The 22,605-nt window shown below is 34.7% G+C and overlaps 1 protein-coding gene across 1 annotated transcript; it reads right to left on the bottom strand.

Annotated features, from left to right (window-relative positions):
- Positions 1 to 2,303: 2,303 nt before the first annotated feature.
- LOC131848181 (cellular tumor antigen p53-like) lies at positions 2,304 to 11,082 on the bottom strand. Its single transcript, XM_059197962.1, has 8 exons — positions 11,036 to 11,082; positions 10,143 to 10,209; positions 10,042 to 10,077; positions 8,428 to 8,517; positions 7,303 to 7,474; positions 6,210 to 6,432; positions 5,410 to 5,677; positions 2,304 to 2,453 (listed from the first exon to the last, which is right to left on the bottom strand). Exons 1-8 carry the CDS (start codon positions 11,080 to 11,082, stop codon positions 2,304 to 2,306), a joined length of 1,053 nt encoding a protein of 350 aa, XP_059053945.1.
- Positions 11,083 to 22,605: the final 11,523 nt, after the last annotated feature.

Below are 22,605 nucleotides of genomic sequence, written 5' to 3'. Positions count from 1 at the left end.
TTTATTTAATCAGAGTATGTACCATTGCTATTTATGCACTTCTGCGATTTCATAGGTAGTTAATTGATCCCTTTACTAAATAAACCATTAGGACGGGAATTAATAAAATCTTTGAAGGCGCTTTGGACTGCCTCATCGGAGTTGAACTTTTTCCCTTGCATCAAATTTCGAAAAATATATAATCTATTGGAACAAGGTATGGGGAGTACGGTGGATGTTACTGCAGCACTGGTGCCACGGCGCCGGAACTCGTACTCGTAAATAACGAGATGTTTTAAGTTTTCAATTTTGTAACTGAGTGACGCAAAGAAAAAACCAAAGATGGAAAAACATATGGATTACGGTGTATAAATTTGGAATTGGAATTCCTAACCAAAGAGGAGCTATTTGAGATCAAAGTGGCCAGTACGACAAAACGCCAATTACATATGTAAGGACTTAATATTATTAATTACTACTAGACCGCCGATTACTGAGGTGCTGCAACGTCCGCGTTATCTGTAAAATTTCAAAAACAACTTTAAATATTTATAAATGACAAGCGTCATCACGCAGCGCTGTTTGAGTGGATTATTACTCGCTGATAATCTTTCTATATATAGGTGTAAGAATATTGAAATCGTTTATGTTCGAGTTCATCTATTACAAATAGATATTACATATATATTTTTTTCTATTTTTTCGATCACGACAAAGAATTACTGTCGTGTGAAAGAGGTAGCCTATATATAGCATACTTGTATTTTACAAAATTATAATTATAATACTAAACTATAGGTTTTCCCTTTCTCCTGGTGGTAAAATTATTACTCTAAAATTATACGTGGCCCCACCAATACGCATAGGATATATGAGAAGGAGAAAGGGCGCGGCCTTTCTTGTGTTCAAGGCAATCGAGACGATCCGACGCAATAGATAGATAGATAGATAAGATAGATAATTTATTTGCTTGAATATTTACAGTGTCATGCTACAAATGTTCGCCTCATATTCAGGAGGCATGCAAATTATAAATCTCAAGTGATTTACAATTAAATTACATTATAAATACAGAATATTAAATGTTAAGCCAATTCTCGGAAACAGTAACAGCATTTTTTTTTTTTTGTGGAAATACAATAACGCAATTTATGTAGAGTGTAATTTGAAAGAGAAATAAAAATCAAAAATTATAAATAAACTTCCCAATATTAGATATTAAAACAGGAGTACCACAGGGCTCAGTACTGGGTCCATAGCTCTACAGTATATTTACGTCAGACCTACCCATCTTGGAAGACATTATTATCACAACTTACATTGATGATATAGCCTACCTCGCTAGTGATAACAAACCAGACAGACAGAGATGGCTAGCAGAAAACTCCAATATATATTGGATAAATCCAATATATGGATGACAAAATGGTGCAAAAATCAAAGCATATTTTCACATAAACACGCAAAGTTTCATACTTTCACCCATCTATATGTCAGATTTAGTAATGAAGAGCAACCCGACATCCATTGCATAAAATACCTTGGCTTTCATCTGGACAAGAGACTCACTTGAAAATCATTACATAGTATAAAATAAAGTCGCTATCGCTGTCTGTCCCTATGTACGCTTAAATCTTTAAAACTACGCAACGGATTTTGAATCGGTTTTTTTAAATTATTTATTAAGTATGCGAGTCATTCTAGAGGAAGGTTTATATATATAATACATGTACACCCGTGCGAAGCCGGGGCGAATAGCTAGTTACATATATAAAAAAGAAAATACATGAGATGAACCTCAAATTTAGTGATCTGAGCTGACTCATGGGTAGGAATTCTGTGCACTTTGTGGATAATAAACTCCGATAAAACTAAATATATAAGTCTGTTCTGATACCAATCTGGACGTATTGCCCTGTGAGCCACGGCCAGAAATAGCAACACCATGTGTCTACAAAGAATACAAATGGTTTTCTGCGTAACTATAGCAAATGCACCATGCTTCTTGAACTCGACTCTCTAACCATCCTAATTCTTCGGCAGTACAGTTCTTGGAGCCTTCTCACATAGTCAAGATATTTTAGAAAGGCAGAAGAGGTTATCGCCTACAAATCAAGTAGCTATATGTGTTGACCGAGTCTTGCGACTGATCGTCGATTAACGTAGAGAAAAAAAATATATTGAGATACATAAAAATATTTAAATATTTTGTACCAGTTATAGTTTAATATTTATACCTATAACACATGGTCTGCATAGTTTGGAATTAGAAGGCTCTATGTGAATTGTTCCGGGTTATTATAAGACATTATTAATATACTTGCCTAAACTGAACTGAGTCCGCGTTTCAGCACAGCTATGTTAGCATTTAAATGTTCTGCATCCTCTTCGTTATTTTTGGCAATGTGAGATTTTAACGCTTTGATATTCTTCTTAATCAGTTTACGAAACAATAATCGGTCTTTGACATAGATCTGTAAACAAAAGAATTCACACTTTTAGTACATAATACAAAGAGCAAAATATATGTAAACAACACATACACGTACAGTCGCACAGCCATTCACATAGTAAACATAATGTATATGTATTCATATGTATTCAGCTATAAATATATATGAATTAAATACTTAGATCGTATATATAAAACACATACCATATATAAACCGAGTCGTTAAACGTACTTTTGTCTCATCGCTTTCAACCCCCAAGCACTTAGCTTTTGCAAGCTGTTTGGGTTTGATGGGAAAATGTAGCAATGAAAAAACAGCTTACCGAAGTGAAATCTTAGTTCACCGGCAATAACAATGCACGAGGAATGATGTCACATGACGACATAATGTTCTTGTTTCCGAAATATTCTAATGTTCTTGGCCGCAGCTGGTCTTTATAAGTTTACTGAACAAACGATAGTGCAGATAGCACTCCAAGCAGCGGAAGGAGTTATAAAACGGCTGAAGGCCAACTCCTGCCTGACAGCTACGACTTTAATCTGAAGGCAACTCGAGGGCAGGCGCCAAGGGTTCGAATCTCGGCTCAATCCTCGTTCGAATTGGACGGGAGATCGATCGGAGGGAACACAATGTCTATAGTGCTATTCATGTATATTGGCGGCGGTTGCAACTTTTCATCTTATTATTTTCAGGAAATACAATCTAACACGAGCAATCTTGCGGGAAAAGGTGAACAAAATTAAAAAATTTTTGCACATGATTGCGCACTTTCTCGCATGAATGAATGTTGTGTAAAGTCAGTTAAAGAATAGAATAGAATAGAATAGAATAGAATAGAATAGAAAATCATTTATTCAAATAAACTTAATTTAAGCACTTTTGAATAGTCATAACAATTTGTTTTTTATCTACCACTCGTTCGGAAAGCTGTCTCATCACAAGAAGAACGAGCAAGAAACTTGTGTGTTGCTCTTTTAAATAATACTTGTAAGTTTACATTTACAAGTCGAAACGTGTGAATACAAACTACCAACAAGCACTAATTTTTTGGGTCAAATATAATCATGCAATAAGATTAAATCAGTCGTAGTGATAAGAGCAGACCAGTCCCTACAAGCAGCACTCGTTCACGAGTATGACGGATGAGCCAGCCATCACTGCGCTCGACCATATTTTAGGGAGCCCATTGACCCGGCCCACCACGCCGCCACATGTCTGGACATTTTAGTGAGCTTTTAGTTAAAGAGTCATTTTTGTAGCATAGAGGGCAAACGTTCTTGGCACATGATGGTAAGATCACTGCCGCCCATGAACACCACGTGAATTGCAGGTAAGTTGCCGACGACTTCTAAGAAGAGGTCTTTTCAAACCTCGACTGACGATGTGAAACGCAACGTTTAACGCCGGTGCTCTGAAGACGTATAGTATTATATTTTACCATTCGGTCGTTGTTATTAGTCAACTATACGCTGTCATAAACTGCCCGTCACATGACAGATTCTTTCACGCGCGCGATTCAGTGCGCGAAAGCCAGCGCATGCAATCGTGAGCGACTGCGTTTTACTATTTTTATTGTGTTCACTCTTTCGCGAGTGGCAGCGACTATATTTCATGGTTTTTACTTTCTTTTAAAATTGTATTTTTTATTCCACAACAATTATTTTTCAATATTTATAAATTATCAATAAGTCTATAATTATATCTTTTCTCCATAATCCGACATTTTGATATGATAATTAAGTCTGAAAAAAATGGCGCTCGTTCGAGTGACAGACGCGGGAATGTCTAAACTGGCGGCGCGCTGTTATTCTCGTTCTCTTTGTCTACATTTACATGTTTATTCAGTCGAATCCAACTCGGATGGGTCACCGTTCGGGGATTTTTTACCATCAGATGGGCTGTATGCTTGATTGCCACCATAGAAGTATTAAAAAAGTTCCAATATATATTTTCGTCTAAATTACCACAGTGTCTCAAGACGAAGGTTTACGACCGAAGTGTGATGCTGGTGATGACTTACGGCACAGAGATGGGTTGCAAACTATGGGCCTCATAAATCTGTTTAGATTCATTTAGAGGGCAATAGAGAGGGAGACATGCTTGGAGTTTCTCGGCGTGATAGTATCAGAAATGAGGAAATCCGCATAAGAATCAAAGTAACCGACATAGCACAAAGATTTGCGAAACTGAAGTGGCAATGGGCAGGGCACATAGCTCGTAGGACAGATGGCCCTTTAGGGTAGTAGTTCTCGATTGGCGACCGCGGAGCTGATAACGTGTGGGAGGACCTCCGACAAGGAACTACGATCTGGTAAAGACCGCTGGAAAGCGTTGGATGCGAGCAACGCAGGACCGATTTTTGAGGAAGGCCTTTGTTTAGCAATGGACATCCTGCGCCCGAAATGATGATGACATGTTAATTCTACATTTAAAACCAGACAACTCACCTCTAATAGTGCTGATGTTGCGGGTTGTATTATAAGCAATATTGTACTGTTCATAATTTACTGATTGATCACAACGTCGTTAGAAAATAATAATAATATACCTGGACAACTCACACGACGCCATCTAGACCTGAGCTAAACTAGGCTCCTGGTTATGGGTACTAGACAATATATATACTTACATACTTTGTTTTAAATACATATATACTATACATAGAAAATACCAAGACCGATATAAACAATCATACTCACATATACAAATGTCACGTATACAACGGTATATAGTGCGAGGAATCGAACCCGCGACCATCGGAAGAAATGAGGCGAGCTAGATATATATACATATATAGGCCTTCAATATTAGATAGATTTATAAACAATCATACTCACGTATAGAATTGTCACGTATACAACGTTATATAGTTCGAGGAATCGAACCCGCGACCATCGGAAGAGCTAGAGGCCTTCAATATTAGATAGATTATAAACTAAAGGATTTCACAATCTTAAGGTGACGGGCAGGTACATACCGAAGGTATTATGTAGATCTGGTTATCTGCCTTCTTCTTCTTTTTTAATGCTTGTAAGGGTATATTCCAATCATTCGAATCTTCCATGTCTTTTTTGGATTCAACAATTTTCCTTTTTCTTATTGTCTTTGTAACCGTCCTAGTTGTATCACTATCATTAGTAGATTGAGATATATTTTTAGTATTTTTGTTCATGTAATTCAACATGTCTCGGCGCGGACCCTGGCATACTTTAACTTTCAATAATTTTCGACCCAATGCATCACCCCTGTTGAGAGAACATTACACTGTTAAAAAAAAAATTTTTACCAGTAAAAGAAATTTATTATATGATATCATTGTACTGTTTTAAATACATTAATATTGTCAATATGCCACCTAATATTTGATTGATAATAAAAATGAGTTTATTTAACCTAGGACAATTCACACAACGCCATGTAGTCCCAATCTAAGCTTATGTTATGGATACTAGGCAACTGATACCGATACTTAAATACTTTTGTAAACACGAGTAGATACATTAATATAAATAAAAAACACCCAGAGCACTACAACAATTATACTCATGAATACAATGTTTGTACTGTGCGAGGTATCGAACACGCGACCCAGTACCACGACCACGTTGACGTAAGGCGGACCATCAATAGGACAGATTAAAGTAATATGGCGGAATTATACAGATGTTTTATTTATTGTTGTACTTTGATTAATGATTATCGTCAACAGGTGTCCTCTATAGATACATATTCGTAATATGTGCAGATGCGATTAGTGTAAAAATATTTATTGCTTACTTCTCGTTTTCTAGTGTAAAGATTACTGCGATATCTCGTCGGTTTATACCCGATTCGCATGTATTTTTACATATAAATTTATAAGTACATGTTTGCATAGTCTTATTGCTTTCTAGCTTCGTAACGGTGGAAAAATAGTAATTCTCTTGGGTATCATCACCGTCATAGTAAACGCGCTCCATATTGGGGTCGCAGGAACGTAGTACATTCATTGTTTGGTTCACTGCAATATTAAAAATATTTCAATCGAGCATACATATTCATTCTTACCTATAGTGTCACATAATTCTTCATCTAAACCAACTTGTCAGAGGTAACTTTATCAATACTAATATTATAAATGCGAAATTAAGTTTGCCGCGCTTTCTGAACTAAGAAAACAGGAAGGGGATTAGTAAGTACTGAGCTCTGATGTACTCCCAATGTGACTGCTATCAGTTTTGTTTTTGTTAAGTATTGTACAGTTTTGTTAAGTACTGAGCTCTGATGTACTCCCAATGTGACTGCTATCAGTTTTCGTTTTTGTTAAGTATTGTACAGTTTTGTTAAGTACTGAGCTCTGATGTACTCCCAATGTGACTGCTATCAGTTTTGTTTTTGTTAAGTACTGTACAGTTTTGTTAAGTACTGAACCCTGATATACACCCAATGTGACTGCTATCAGTTTTGTTTTTGTTCAGTATTGTACAATTTTGTTAAGTACTGAATCCTGATATACTCCCAATGTGACTGCTATCAGTTTTCGTTTTTGTTAAGTATTGTACAGTTTTGTTAAGTACTGAGCTCTGATGTACTCCCAATGTGACTGCTATCAGTTTTGTTTTTGTTAAGTACTGTTCAGAGCCTCGTCCGTTTGTCAGCAGAGTGTACCACGTGCAGGTAAGGTTGACGTTTGGGTTGACGTTAGAGATAATAGTTTCATACCCCTTACACTCCAATAATTAGTAAATATAAATAATAAAAAAATATTACTAAAATATTAATTACTATTTCAATGATTAAAAGTGATATTTCGTAACGACATTATCTAACTTCTGATCACACATTAAAGATATTTGAAGTATGTAGGTATTTCATAAAATATTATACTAACCAGTACTGCCTGTTCGATGATTGAGGCAGGTCTCGACGCGATTCAGTGCCTGAATCTCTTCTTGGAAGCAAGTACATGCACGTAGGAACATTTGCTGTTCACTCATATGTGTTACCTTAACATCAACGCCAAACGTATCGTTTGGTTTGATGAAAAGTCTGTCAATTCCATACTGAAGATATAAATTAATATTTATTTATCATTTAATACATCACAATATTGTAAAACAGAACTTATATAACTAAGGATATACTATTCGCGGTTTGTATTCACACATAATCTTAAAAATGTCATACTGAACAATATTTATTTAAAAGATCAACATGGAAGATATTGCTAGTTCTTCTTGTGCTGAGTCTGCTTTCCGAATGAATGGTAAAAAAAATATAACTATTAAAAAAGTGCTTACAATAAGTTATTTAAGCTTCCAGTAAAGAAGTAATCTTTATTCAAAAGCTCTCAGCTTCTGTTGCGTTGCAGCGTATCACTGCAGCATTTTCTTTGAATTTCAAATTCAAAAATCATTTATTCATGTAGGACATTTTAGCTGCTTATAAACATCACATTTTTGCATTCTAATTTTAATTTTTTCCCTACCGTCCAGTTCGGTATATAGATCCAATTGAGAAGAACTGGCAAGAAACTCAATTTAATTACTTTTTTTTTTAAAGCCAGTTTATTTACAATTATTATTTATATAGGTGTCTATGTCTAACATTAAATGAAAATTCAGTGCATGAACAACTATTGCCATGCACACTCGTCGTTCAAGTAATCGTTTAGTGAGTAATAGGCTTTGCTCAGTAAATATGATTTAACAGATGCTTTTAATTTATTTAAGGATAATTCCAACATATCCTTTGAAAACATGATTATATAAAATTTAGTAATATTAGTCTGCTCTATATAAATGAATTAATACGTATACATAATTGTAGATTAATAAATAAATAATATTAAAAAAAACTATAAGTGCGCGAAATTTAATCCAAGTAAATTAAGACCACGCAATTTTCGTAAAAAAAAGATCAACGAATTTACTTTACATGTTAATAAATAGATAATGCTAGAATAATAATAACTATACATTATTATGTAGTAATATATTTTTATGATATTAATTACCTGTAAACGTTTCAGGTCGCCATTAATGTCGATCTGAAATTCATGTACGCCCTCAAATTCCGTTGTCTCTGGCCTTCCAACACCCGATTTCTACAATTGTAAACAAAAAATTTTCTTTATTTTTCTTATTGCATATAATTTTCAATCCTAACGTATTTTCTTGTACAAATTTGATACATAAACTATGTATAAGAAATCTTGTAAATATAAGTTTTGCTGTGAAATTTAACTAGGTTTTCAACACTGTTCAGTATGAATTGTTCTGTCTCCAAGTTGTCTGTTTTGCGGGTGAGATTTGCTTCCTTCGAGCCCCCAGATATAAAGGGCAAAAGCAAATTCAAGGCGTTCCATCTTAAGGTTGTCTGGTCTCTATTTAGTAATAACGCCGCAAATTGTTACCTCTTTTACTGGCATACTGTAATTGTCATATATATAATAATAAATAACCAATTTGTCAAAGGGAACTAATTCTTAAAACCTTAACCACTTAAACACTACGTATTCAATTAATTATTACAATTTTGTTTCTTGGTGGAAGTGTGTTAAAAAATAATGTAACTTAAAAAATATTTACAATACCGTCTTTACATAATATCACCGAAAGCTATGAATAAAAAAACGTGTTTTAATAAAATTCATTATCTACTACTACCTATCAGTAGAAAATGTGCAGTCACAAAAATAGTAGAATCATATATTTGTAGTCATATATAATAAATCCTATAAATTAGAGATAGTATCTGATGATACAGTCTTGGCTGATTATGAACCTCTCAGCAACACACTTTTTAAAAATATACAGTGGACTTTCCTACAGGACTCTGACTCGTGCCTTCTGACCTAGTTACAATGCACGAACTACCCAAGCCTGGTTTGAAACCAACATTCCGGGAGCTGAAGACTGGCCCTCATCTACCCCAGACCTCAACCCTTTAGACTTCAAATTAGGGTCAGTTATAGAGGATAGGCCTGCTTCTTGGAAACAGTATGTTAATCCATAGATTCGGGGCCAAACAGCTTAAAGTCTAATGTGATGTGTGCCACTTAGAATAGAATGTCTTTTTATTTTTTGATGAGACTTTAATAAATATGTAGGTATAAATTTGAATAATTTTACATTACTTCCTTAAAAAATCATTTGATTTGTAACAATACTTTTGGCTGGACTAGGTATATCTTTATTTCAATCTACCATAATCATTGTATAGACATTATGTGACATATCCACATTTCACAGTAAAGTCACAGATGAGGCGCCTAATAGTTCTGCATACTAAAGACGTGGCCCTTATTACGGCTAAATGTACTCGTATATCCGCGGATACGGATGCGGATACTCATCAGAGACTGTATCGCCGAATATGGATATGAATTATTAAATTTCACTCCATTGGGGGTGGGTACGAAGGTATAAAAACTTACTCCTCATGAATGGAAATGCATGAGACGAGCCGCGGGCGACAAAGTGTATTCTGCGATATTGGTGGTGCTTATCTGATGTATATGTAAAAAATATAATTTTCCATCAGGTGAACTGACAGACTGTTTTCTATTTCGAGTACTTAATACTAATATTTATATTTAATTTGGGTATGTTATTAGTAGGTTACTTACTGGGAATATTTGTGCATGCTGCTGCGGCGTCTGAACCTGATTAAATATATAACATTTTATTTTATATTAATAGCCAATAATTATGAAGGAGGACTACTGACACTACGAGAATAGCGTGGTGTATTGGCGCTACTGCGGCAGATTGCCGTCGCAGTGCCGTCGTGGCCACTGAGAAAATTTATATCAAATCAAATCAAAATATCTTTATTAATGTAGGTCTATTATACACTCTTATGATATGTCAAAAACTATCGTCAGTTTGGAAAGCATTAGAGTTAAGAACTGACAAGAAACAGCTCTTATACTTTTCAATTGTGCTTGTACATTTTTACAAAAATACAGACTGATTTTAAATTCAAAATTAGGCAGAATAGTGTCCACCAACATATATATGCTATGGCAAGTTATGGCCACTGATAACAGTGACCCTAAATCAGGATCTTTTAAATTGAGAGCGTTAAATGTTGTATGATACAGGAGCAACTGATGTGATGAAAACGGAAGTCATGAACGCAAGGAATTATAGCATTTTTTGTATGATGTTTCAGCTAAATTAGGTGACGAAGTTAAACTTCGTATTGTTTGAAAACTAAGTACCAAAAGTTTTACTAACAACTAAAATTTTAAATAAAATTAACTAAAATTTTTATCAATAACAACATCGTTCTGTTTTTAATTCATATTCTATATGTCGCGACCTGATTCCGTATTATATTCCAGATTGTTTCAATTTTATTTTTAGAAGTCTTGATTTTATTTTCATTATAAGAAGTGCCTTGGCAGTCGTACATACTTTTTTAAATATCTTTGAATTAATTTTTAACATATTCGTCGATTGAATGCCGGACGTATAAGTGGTGCCACGGGTGTCACATGATGACGTGATGATCAGCGGGTAGACCAACATATTGTTTGTCATTCCAAAGTAGATAAATGAAATTAAAATATTGGCATATGTAAAATATGTTTCATAATGTAACATATGATTACTTACTTGTTCTGGGCCGGACCCGAAGGTTGCTGCTGGTCATTAAATTCCATGGTATTCTGTAAGTAGTAATATGTATAAATAATGTAATAAAAATCATGACGTGGTTTACACTCGCGTGGACTTTTAGATTGTAGTTACTGGACATAGTAGTTTTTATAAGTTAATTAATAACATTTTATTAGTTACATATTGAAAAAAAAAAATTGTTTATTACCATCTCTACAAGAAGTTATAATATTGGCAAGAGTAACATGCATATGTATATATTTTAATAAATAAAAGTTTACTATTTTTTATATTTATATATTTTTTCGTGTGTGAACGGCTCTATATATTTCCAAAATATCGACGAACTCGTTTAAATTAAATTATATTAATCTATCTACTGATAAAAAAAAATACAAATAATTGTCGATGAAATAGGTATCGAATAAAAACTTGGACGAGATAACACAATAGGAATAGGAGAATAGCTTACCTCGTTAAAGTACGGTACCGCTGATTCTGCTGCGTTCAGTACAGGATCCTGAATAGTTAACAGTTGACTAGTTTAGAGGCCATCATTATCTTACGTCACACGTTTACGTGTTTTTAGTTTTGTCATAACTTATATATTAATTTTGTTTAAAACCAAGCTGTGCAAAGCTATATCGTGTTCATAGGTGCGTTTTAATTTAATAATTTCTAGTTTTATAGAGGTAGACTGTTGTCTATAAAGTCCACTACGTGGAGGCTTTTCCCCATCTATTCCAACTGCCTTACAGCTTTTGTAAGCTGTGTTTAGGTTGAAGGTGTAGCCACGGGCGTCACACAATGAGTCAATGTAATGATGCTGTACATGTATGTACATACTAGGTACATACGCTTTGCGGTTACCATCAATAATGCTCGCAACTTATGTCTTTCCAGTTTCAAATATAGATTTGTATAAAGAATTATATAAAAATTGCAATTCTATAAATAATAGGACATATCCTATTATTTATATAATTGCAATTTTTTGTAGTACGTGTCTTGGTCTTGAACAAAAAAAGAAAGATTTATTTGTTTTAAAGTAACAAAATACAGCCAAAATAGTATAAACTTATTTTAATGTTATGAACGCGAAAGTTTGTGAGCCCAAATACCCTGTAATTTCGCAGCCTAATTTCAACTAAATAACAACTTACATAAATACCTCATACAACTAGCAGTACGGGCGTCGTGTGCTAGCGATTTACTGTCGACAGCCTACTTGTAGATATAGAAGGTTCTACAAGTATAACACAAAATAAGTACCTACTTGTACCTACATTAGCACCGATGTAATTTCCCTGAAGAAACCCATACGAGATATCGTAATGTACTGAGATATCAGATAGCTTTCTCTTTGATTTGTGATAGATGGTTTGTAGAATTAGCTAAAATCTATCTCTATCACATAAACTTTTTAAATGAAAAAAAAACCGTATCGAAATATTGTGGACGCGTTACGACATATCTTCGTCGGGAGAAAAAAGTAGACATGGAAAAAAGTAACTATAACATAGTATGTACATAGGTACATTAGCCGTGTCTGCAGGGTGTCGGCTAACGACATTATACCTACATTGAATATTTCATTCAATGTAGGTCACAATATTTACGAAAATAAATCAGTTCAGTAAATAAGAATATTATCTATTTATAAGCTAAAACATAAAAAAGTAAACCTACATTGTACAAAAGTTTATTTTCACAAAATTCGTCGATGGTTGGAAAACTCCACCTATAAACAAACAATTTCTTTTTAATTACTATTGTCTTGAGATGTATATGGGTATGGGTCATAGATAAATTATGTCACATATTAGGGGGCAGTGGAGTGGGCAAGGAGTCGACAAAATGTGACATTGTCTGACCCAGGGTGGCAGAGATTCTAAATTTCGTGACATAGCATTTCAAAATACAATAGATGTAAGAGGTCATTTTTAGTAGATGCTGGCGTACGTGGGTGACGATCACCCGTGCGATGCACCGACCGAGTCAAAGCAACTCCACGAATGTACCAAAATGGCAGCCAGTAGAGACAAGTGGGGAACTGTCGTACGGCGGATGACATCAGCCTCTTACCCCATTATATACACATGACCATGATTGTCCTGTCAAGAACGTATCGAATGAGAAGATGGAGGGTGCACCATCAATAAAAAAGTAATGTTCAGCATAAAGATTAGAAATGATTCCAGAATACTTACTCTTCATCAAAGTTGTTACCGCTTCCATACAGATAGTCACTCATGATGATTCTCCAGCTGCAAAATAAAGAAGTTATTAATATTAATAATTGTTACTGTCAATTGCAAACAAAACAGCGTTGTAGTCACTGAAATCTGCTTTGCGGGGCGGCGCTAAAGCAGATTTCCGCCTTCTAGTTTGAGTGAGATAACCACCACAGTCTATTTTTAATTAATTAATATGATTTATAAGTTTAAATGCCACCATAAATGAGGTTTATAAGATTAAATCTAATTACAATATTATGACATAAAGTTCTAGAAGTTTGATATAATAATGTTTATTTTTGAGTACAAGTTTTTCTTCTGATCTGAGTTTGAGTTCTGATTTGAACATAACAGTCCTAACTCGAACTTTAAAAATAGAACCATCATATTTCATAATAATAATAAGAATCTCGGCACAATTCACACAGCGCCATCTAGACCCCAATTAAGCTAACTAAAGCTTGTGTTATAGGTAGTAGATAACTGATACAAATATGTACATAGATATTTTTTTTCGTAAATACATATTATAAATAGAAGACAGAGACCGACACAAACCATCATACTCATGAATATAAATGTTAAAGTCAGAGGCAGTCAAAGAATTGTGTGCACAGTGTAGATCGGTTGAAACGGTCTTCGTGTATCATTACTACTCCCGTCCCGTCACATAATATACAGTTATTAATAACACTAATAAAAATATTTACAATATAAACTTGATTTGATTTGACACATTTAATATTATATTTTTTTTATGAATGGTGCACCTGCGCTAACGGTTTACGCTGGGGGACACCAGAGGAGGATACCAAGATGACCACGAGGTCAGGTTAGTTCGCCGTGGTAAATTCACAATGAATTTATAACGATGGTTTTCAGGAGGAACCACGTGGAGGTCAACCTTACTTAATAACCCCGTTGCTAGCAATGGGGTTACTAGGCCACATTACTAACAATCCTCTTTCCCCCTATATATTACAATTATTATGGTGCAGGTGTTGGAGTACGTACCGTTTTTTCTTCCTGACCACAGATTTCTGCTAGGAAGTATAACACAGATCCGAGTAAAACAAAGATCTTGCTTATTCAATCGCTGGTACTGCATATCCTTGATTATGCTGATGTGTGCTGCTCAGACATGAATGAAAGCCTCCTGAACAAATTGAATTGTTTGCTTAATAATGCTATACGTTTCATTTTTGGACTTCGTAAATATGACCACATCTCTGCTTACCATTCTTAGCTTAAATGGCTGCCAATCCGACAGCGACGAATCACACGTATCTTGTGTACTCTTCACTCTTTTTTTTTTATAACACAGGGGCAAACGAGCATGCGGCTCACCTGATGGTAAGTGATTACCGCCGCCCATGAGCACCCGCAACACCAGGGGAATTGCAAGTACGTTGTCGGCCTTTTAAAAAGGAATAAGCTCTTTTCTTAAAGGTTTCAATATCGTATCGGTTCGGAAATACCACTGCTGGAAGGTGATTCCACAATGTGGTTGTGCGTGGCAAAGTTTCTAGAAAACCGCACTGTGGAAGACCGCCATTCATCCAGATGATCAGGATGGTATTTCAGTTTCTGGCGGATGGTACGGTGGTGAAACTCAACAGCCGGTATTAATCCGAACAATTCCTCAGAACACTCCCCGTGATATATACGGTAGAAAATGCACAGAAATGCAATATCTCGCCGCAAAGCCAATGGGTCGAGTCTGTCACATAGACGTTGATTACCAATAATTCTGGCTGCTCGGTTCTGAATGCAGTCAAACGGAAGTAGCTGGTATTGTGGTGCTCCCGCCCAGAGATGAGAACAGTATTCGCAGGATCCGCCATACCAGGACTGAGATCTACCACCGACAGGTACCTGGGAATTTGGAATAAACATCTCCATTCCCTGAAGTACTGCATCGATTCAGCTATTACATCAGGATCGACCAGTGCGAAGCAAACTCGCCCCCATGGGTAAGATGCAAAAAAACTTAAACTCTTATAGATGCCTGTATTTCTAAACGGATAGGTGGACCTAAGGGGCATATTCGTGTACAGGGTGTCGGCGGTTCGAGAGGACGAAGTTGAATATGTAGATTTTAAAATACGCGGAAAATTCGGATCGGATATTTTTAATATTGAAAATGCTATGTCTATAGACAATTTAAATTTGACATCACAAACTGTTCGGTATTCTGATATTACTGAGTATGATTATTTGTCAGATATATCTCAGGAACTGGCATATGATGGCATACCAACTATATTAATTGGAGCTGAAAATTGGCACCTTAGTGTATCACGTGGTATTAGGTCGGGAACACGTTCACAACCAGTTGCAACGCTTACTAGTTTAGGTTGGGTATTGCATGGTGTCTTTGACAGTCAAACTAAACCCGTCGAAGTTATTAATCATGCTAGAGTTATTGATAAAGAACCTACTCTTAGTTCGTGCTGTTTAGGGCCCAGTTTAGATTAGAGGCACTTGGTGTATTGAAACACCCTCATTCATCTGGTTCTCTTCATGATCGTACTATTCAAAATTTAGATACTACTACTTGTAGGTTCCCAAACAGCAGGTTTCAGACTAGTGGTTTATTGTGGAATCGGGCTGATTGTTTATTGATTGCAACGGCTGATTGTTATCGGCAGACCTACAGACAATTAAAATATTTAGAGCATAAACCTTTTAAAAGGTTTAATATGAAACTCATATAATTATATTTTTTGATAGACATAGAGATTTCGGTTTAATTTTTTATTAGAGGTTCCATATGTTTCACTATTATCTCACGTCATGAGATTATATGATCCATAGGTATTCTCTCCAATAACAATTCAAGGTAGAGTACTAATTCAAAACATTTGGCATTCTAACATGAATTGGGACGATCTGCTAGATCTTGATTAATCTAAAGTTTGGTAAATGTGATTCAACAGCTTAAATAGTTTTCTAAATTCTAAAGTATTCTTTATTGATATCTTTTTGATCAGTTTAATAAAGAGCATGTTGAATTATGCTAGTAAATTTGCCTACGTTTATGTTTCATTAAGATATGCGTAATCTAATGAATCGGGCTCCATAATGTAGCTTCAGGCAGCACTATTAGCTACTCGTTTTTTCAGGCATTACTTTTTTAGAAAGAACACATAAACTGTTTAACGTTTCTTTTGCACAGACTTTAAAAATATTTTTGGGTACTTGTGGACTGAAGCTCGAGAATTTTGCATATCATTCATGTATTTTACGACGAAATTTGTCATCATCGTCTCAGATAGCATCGTCATCATCACCTCGTCTTTCATTGATACCATTATCTGCAGCAGATTTGGTTAAAGCTGAAGAAGACATATTACGTAAGTGTCAGCTGGAATCCTTTCCTGAAGAGCTAGAAGCACTGAAAAGGCAAGTTCCCGCAAGGCTCGTAGCCATTTAAGGAGCTTATCCCCAATTTTAGATCCGCGGGGTGACATCCGCTTACCAGGCAGAGTCGGAGCTTCTGATATTCCATATTATACAAAGTGGCCTTACATTCTCGATGGCCGTAACTGCACCGTACGTCTTCTGATTTTATTTTACCATTGTCAAGCTGCCCAACTAAATCTCGTCATTAATGAATTACAACAAATATACTGGATTCTGGATTCAGAGATGAATGGAAGAGAAAAACATATTACGCCGACCCCAAATAAATGGGATAAGGAAGAAGCAGATGATGATACTGGATTCTTGACAACAAATATACTGATTCTTGATTTTAAGGAATTCTCTTCGTGCCACTGTCCATCGATGTCCGAGATACATTATTTTGAAGTCTATACCATTTATTCGGCTTATGGGCGACCTACCAGCGGAATGATTAGCCCATTATCGTCGTCTATTTACTTTCGTTGGTTTGGATTATATGGGACCGATGTTGGTGACAGTCGGAAGGAGAAAGGAGAAGAGACACGTTGCTTTGTTCGCCTGCTTAACGTCTGGATGTTTTAATGGACCTAGGACCATGCTTCTTTATCCACCTACAGTGCGCTCATATGCCTTAAACGTTTTATAAGCAGAAGAGGATCCCAGACACGATCTATTCGGACAACAAGACGGCGTTCGTTGGCTCTATTCACCCGCTCTCACACATTTCATTACAGTTGAATCATTCCATTATCTGGTCTCGGTTGTTTTAGATGAGGGTGATTTTCTCAGAAGAAGTGATTAGCGGAAGACTCATTCTTTAGTCGACGTGTTTTGGTCTCGCTTTGTTAAGGGGTTTTTACCAACACTAATTCTGAGGAGATCCTCTGACCACAACCAGGCCCAAACAGTGACCGTCGGAGGTAATCACCTCTGGCCGTATACTCCGTCAGTGTCTGAAAATGCTGGTCAAGTTGCCAGTAGACTTTTAGTAAGATGTGACTATGTCACAGGAGGGTGGGATGTTACTGGCAGCTTGTCTAACATTCTTTTTATAAACTTTATATTTTTTATATCTATTTTTTATATGTCACTTTTGACCATACATTGTTTTGTGTTGTGTTCTTGCTGTGAGCCCTTTTGGGAAGAATACACATTTTTACTAGTATTTGGTTTTTATTAAAATAGTAGTTGTGTTCCCGCTACAGTAAAACCAAGTATGTATATTTATATATATATTATATTTATTTATGTGTCGTATGTAAATATGTATGTCTAATAATATGTATTATTTTAAAGTTACTACGTAAATGTTTACAAACTATAATGCCGCTTACTAACTTCTCAGTTTGCCTTATGGTTTGGACTGATAGAGAACGCCCTAAGGTGTTAAGTTCGCCATATATTGTATTTGTGCATTAAGAGGCCTTTCACATTTTTTGGCCTAAAAGCAGTGTCTTTGGGGTTCTGGTTCTAAGAAATTAAGAGTCGGATATACATTTTGATTCCTGAATTATATAGATAGATATCTAATCTTAAAAACAACATCTTTGAAATGTTAATTTTCTCTTTGTTAGTCTTCCTAATTTCTAAAATAGTTTATTCAAAAACGCTAAATGACAGAAGTTTGGGGTCGTCGCTCATTAATAAACAAACATAAATTGATATGATATCTTTACTAAAACTTGATAATTACTTTATAAATTGAGACAGCATCGTCCTTTTTTTCATTTTCAACTTAAATATCTAAAAAATTGATCATAATTAAACCCGAAATTTCAACAAAACTTTGCCATAATCATTTCTAATTTTCTCATAAATACAACGAAATTTTTGCATAAAAAAAACATAATAATAAAGTTAATATACTTGTAAATTAGAAATATGAAAAAAAATATAAGTTTCTAAGAAAAAAATAAACAATAATAATAATTTAAAGTTGTATAAATTCAGTTGCGCCAAAAGTAAATTCTCAGTGCTGCGCTAGCGCTCGTCGAGGTAAGACCTATGCCATTTTTTACAACACCGCTAAGATAAGACATTCGTCAGTGAACATTAGTATAGAGCGACTAAACAATTTTGATAATTTAAGTAATATTTAATTAATTTTGCTAATATATACTTATTTCTACGAATATTAATTTAAAGTTGTTGTTAAATATATATATATATAATATTTATTTTAGCATGCCAAGACAAAAGTACAGTTATGCTACAAATAAAACCTACCTACCCTGCTGGACTATGAAAAGCACAAGAGCATGGTATTTCGTCACACTAATGGCAATTAATTGTTAAAATTAAAAAAGAGAACATTTTAGTATTTTTAAAAATAACGCTTATCTGAGAGAAAAATGTAAGAAAATGTAAACCAATTTTACTCTATGTTTATTTTGTAGTTTTTTCTAAATTAAAATAGGGTTATTGTTTATAAAAATACCATTATTATTTTTACGTACATTTGTCTTGTGTTATATAGTGTATATCATCTAGTATGCAATGTGGATTGTAAATAAATTACCAAAATATATATAAATTATATTCCTTAATGTTTAGAGATATTTTATCCAATTTTATTTTATTTTACACAATGCAGATATTTCTAAATTGCAGCTATTCTGTTATTATACTCGTTGGACTTTCATTACTGTACAGTTATGTCAAATAATTATGCGTGTTTGGGTGAAAAGTCAACAACATTATAAATGTTTTTATTTAGAGACTAGCTTTTAGCTCGCGGCTTCGCCCGCGTGAATATGGGATATATAGGTTATCGCGCGTTTAAAGATCCGTGTACAGTATTGGGACGTTATATATAAACCTTCCTCTTGGGTCTATCTATTCTGTCTATTAAATAACAACGAATCAAAATCTGCGTAGTTTTTTAAGATCAAAACATACATAGATCTATTACATGTGTAGATGATATTTTAACCGGAAATTGAAGCCGTTAAAATGGTATTGGCAGATCAGTTGGAATCATCGGTATTCTTGGTATATAAGCTGGTTGCCCAGCTAACGTACCGGTTATAATGGTCTACAATTAAATTGTCTTTCAATTCTTTAGTAAGCAATATATCCAATGGGACGCCATTGCACATGTTCGGCGGGCTTAAATTTCATGACTGGATCATGCTTTTGAGAAATTCCTTCCTCAAGTTTGAGCATTTAGTGTGGGAAATCACTATCTGTGCTTCCATAAAAATGAGCTCTCAAATTTGTCAGTAGTTTTAAACTTTCAATTAAAGTCCATAAGGGAGACGATGTTAATGACACAGAGAGTCTTTCAGAAATCTCCAGCAAAAGTATAAAAGTAATCCCGCCAATGAGAGCAGAGGTGTTTCTAAGGTCTTTTAAGGTTCTGTCCAAAATCTCTATAGCTCATGGTGATTTCATTACATATAATCAATGAGGCGTCTTATAATAATTTATAAAAAGGTTTGACATTAACAATTAATTATTTATCAAGAATCAAGAATCGGCCAACCAAGAACGAGAAGCTGCAATATCAGCCAATATCATGCGGCGACGTCAATGATGCAGGAACAGCAATGATAGCAGTTGAGAATGGCAAACAAGCTGACGGCTCTCCTGATGGAAAGGGGTAACCGTCGCCTATATACATGAGCAGTACCTGCCATGTTCATATCAGCACTTTGTTTCCCTCATGCGTTGCCATTCCTGAAAACTCGGGTGTTATTCCCCTGTACCTTGTAAATTCACTACCATATATATACACAGGTAGTCTATATAGATAGATATACATATACACAGATAGTATACCCTGAGAAAGGTCATAGACTACTTTATAGTGCGAAAAAAGTATTGTAAGGGATTAAAAGCGGAGATGAAAGGTTGTATAAAAGTATCGTCATTGTTTAATTGAAACAAAGAAACTTTTTTAGGTTATAATCTAAATATATTTCCTTTATTTGGTCAATTTCATTATACCACGCTGACGAAGTCGCGGACACACCTAATATACATATAAGGATGGGACCTTTAAATCAAAACAAAGCCTTGAAAACACAACTATTATATATAAATAAAATAATTATTTGCTAAGTATAATATTTAGAACAAGTGAATATGGCAATAATGTATCCGACTCTTATAATAAATTATATTGTATCTATTAATAAATAAACTGAATTAATATGTAAGAAGAATTAATTAGTAAATTTATGTTATAGTAATTTCATCTTCCTGTCCTTATCCCAATTATTTGTTACTCATATTACTTAAGGTTTTGGCTTTTAGTTGTACAATCGGCCAGCATCCTGACATCAACCCTCTAGGAATAATATAATAAAAAAATATGGTCATTATTAGCACTTTGATAATTAAGATAAATCACGTTATTTAAAAAAATCCAATAAGTAGTCTCAGTTAAGTAGAAACATATCACATTATTATTTAAAATATTACAAGGATCAAAATGGTTCATATTAAATCCACACCGATTGAGCTACACGGTTATTTGCGTCTGTGTGCGTGTATTACTGTGTGTGTGCGTAAATCCATGCGATTAAACCTAAAGTTGAGCGGCATCATTTTGTAATAGGCCTCTTAAAGTTTAAATAAATAACTAGAAATGTGGTTAGAATGTTCTTTTTTAATATTGCCCTTATAATTTTTAGTTAATAAAAATAAGATGGTAATAAGTTCCTAGTGAATTTGTCATGAAGGAGTAATTGGGCAGACCTCATACTACATACCTACTATACCTACATACACATTTTATCTTCCTTCATTGGTGCCCCGCCTGCGTATATGCAGGCGGACGCAGAATTCTATTATCTATAGATATACATAAAATTGGAGTGTCTATTTGTAATATTGAAATAACCGTTTTTTACTACATGCATACATGCATATGAATGTTAATACGTTACGTACACTAAAATAACATTTTTTACAATTTATATCTGTCTGTCTATCTGTTTGTTCCGGCTAATGTCTGAAATAGCTGACCCGGTTTTGACGGGACTTTTATTGGCAGGTAGCTGATGTAATAAGGAGTAACTTAGAATACTTTTATTTTATAAAAATTCTCTTTAACTTTTTTATTCCACACGGACGAATTCGCGTGTACCTACAGCTAGTTATACATACATTATGTACACGTTTTTTACACGATAAAATTATGATAAATTCAAGAATTGCAAACAATAATTTCTGTAGCTGTATATATATTTATACAGCTACAGAAATTATTGTTCGTCCTTTATCACTACATAGTATAAAACAAAGTCGCTGTCGCTGTCTGTCCGTCCCTATGTATGCTTAAATCTTTAAAACTACGCAACGGATTTTGAACCGGATTTTTAATAGATACGAGTGATTCAAGAAAAATGTCATATGTATAATACATGCATAATATTGTAGAGAAACCCTGATAAATTTCGAGGTTTCGAATGTGATCTTGTAAATAAACACATTTTTTGCGCTTACATACGCAAACGCTGGCTTAACCCTACGAGATATATCAAAACAATGTAGGTACTACAGTATTGTACACCTTAAAACGGTCTATACAAATGTCCGCGAAGATATATGTTTATCTCTTAAGGATAACTCACAATAACCATTTTTTATCCTTTACATTTTATGGGTAGCAATTGCTTATTTACCAAGTGATTTTGAGTAACACAGCATTAATTTTATCCAATTAAGTAACTTAAATACATTGTTCATTTAATATAGATCAATATGGTCTTTTACAGTATGTAATTTCAATGATTATTTCCGAAGATATTACAGATTTAAAATGCAAGGACATTTGCGGTGGACCGGACCCGGCCGGCCGGCGCGGGCGCGGCGCGGCGAGGCGGCGCTAAACAAAACATGTTTGTATTGTCTAATGACATAGGTAGGTATGTTATATATTGCACCCGTATGAAGCCGGGGCGGGTCACTAGTTAT

The sequence above is a fragment of the Achroia grisella genome, unplaced genomic scaffold (genome assembly GCF_030625045.1).
Source record: "Achroia grisella isolate CSIRO2021 unplaced genomic scaffold, CSIRO_AGI_Agris_v1 utg109, whole genome shotgun sequence".
NCBI classification, from domain to species: domain Eukaryota; kingdom Metazoa; phylum Arthropoda; class Insecta; order Lepidoptera; family Pyralidae; genus Achroia; species Achroia grisella.
The sequence above is the reverse complement of the archived record's forward strand: the minus strand, read 5'-3'. Positions and strand labels throughout refer to the sequence as shown.

Coding starts and splice junctions, on each gene's coding strand:
- LOC131848181 (XM_059197962.1), bottom strand. CDS start 11,082: ATGGAATTTAATGACCAGCAGCAACCTTCGGGTCCGGCCCAGAACAA. Junction 7,475..8,427: donor GCGACCTGAAACGTTTACAG/GTAATTAATATC, acceptor TTATATCTTCAG/TATGGAATTGACAGACTTTT. Junction 2,454..5,409: donor AGATCTACATAATACCTTCG/GTATGTACCTGC, acceptor TTTTGTTTACAG/ATCTATGTCAAAGACCGATT.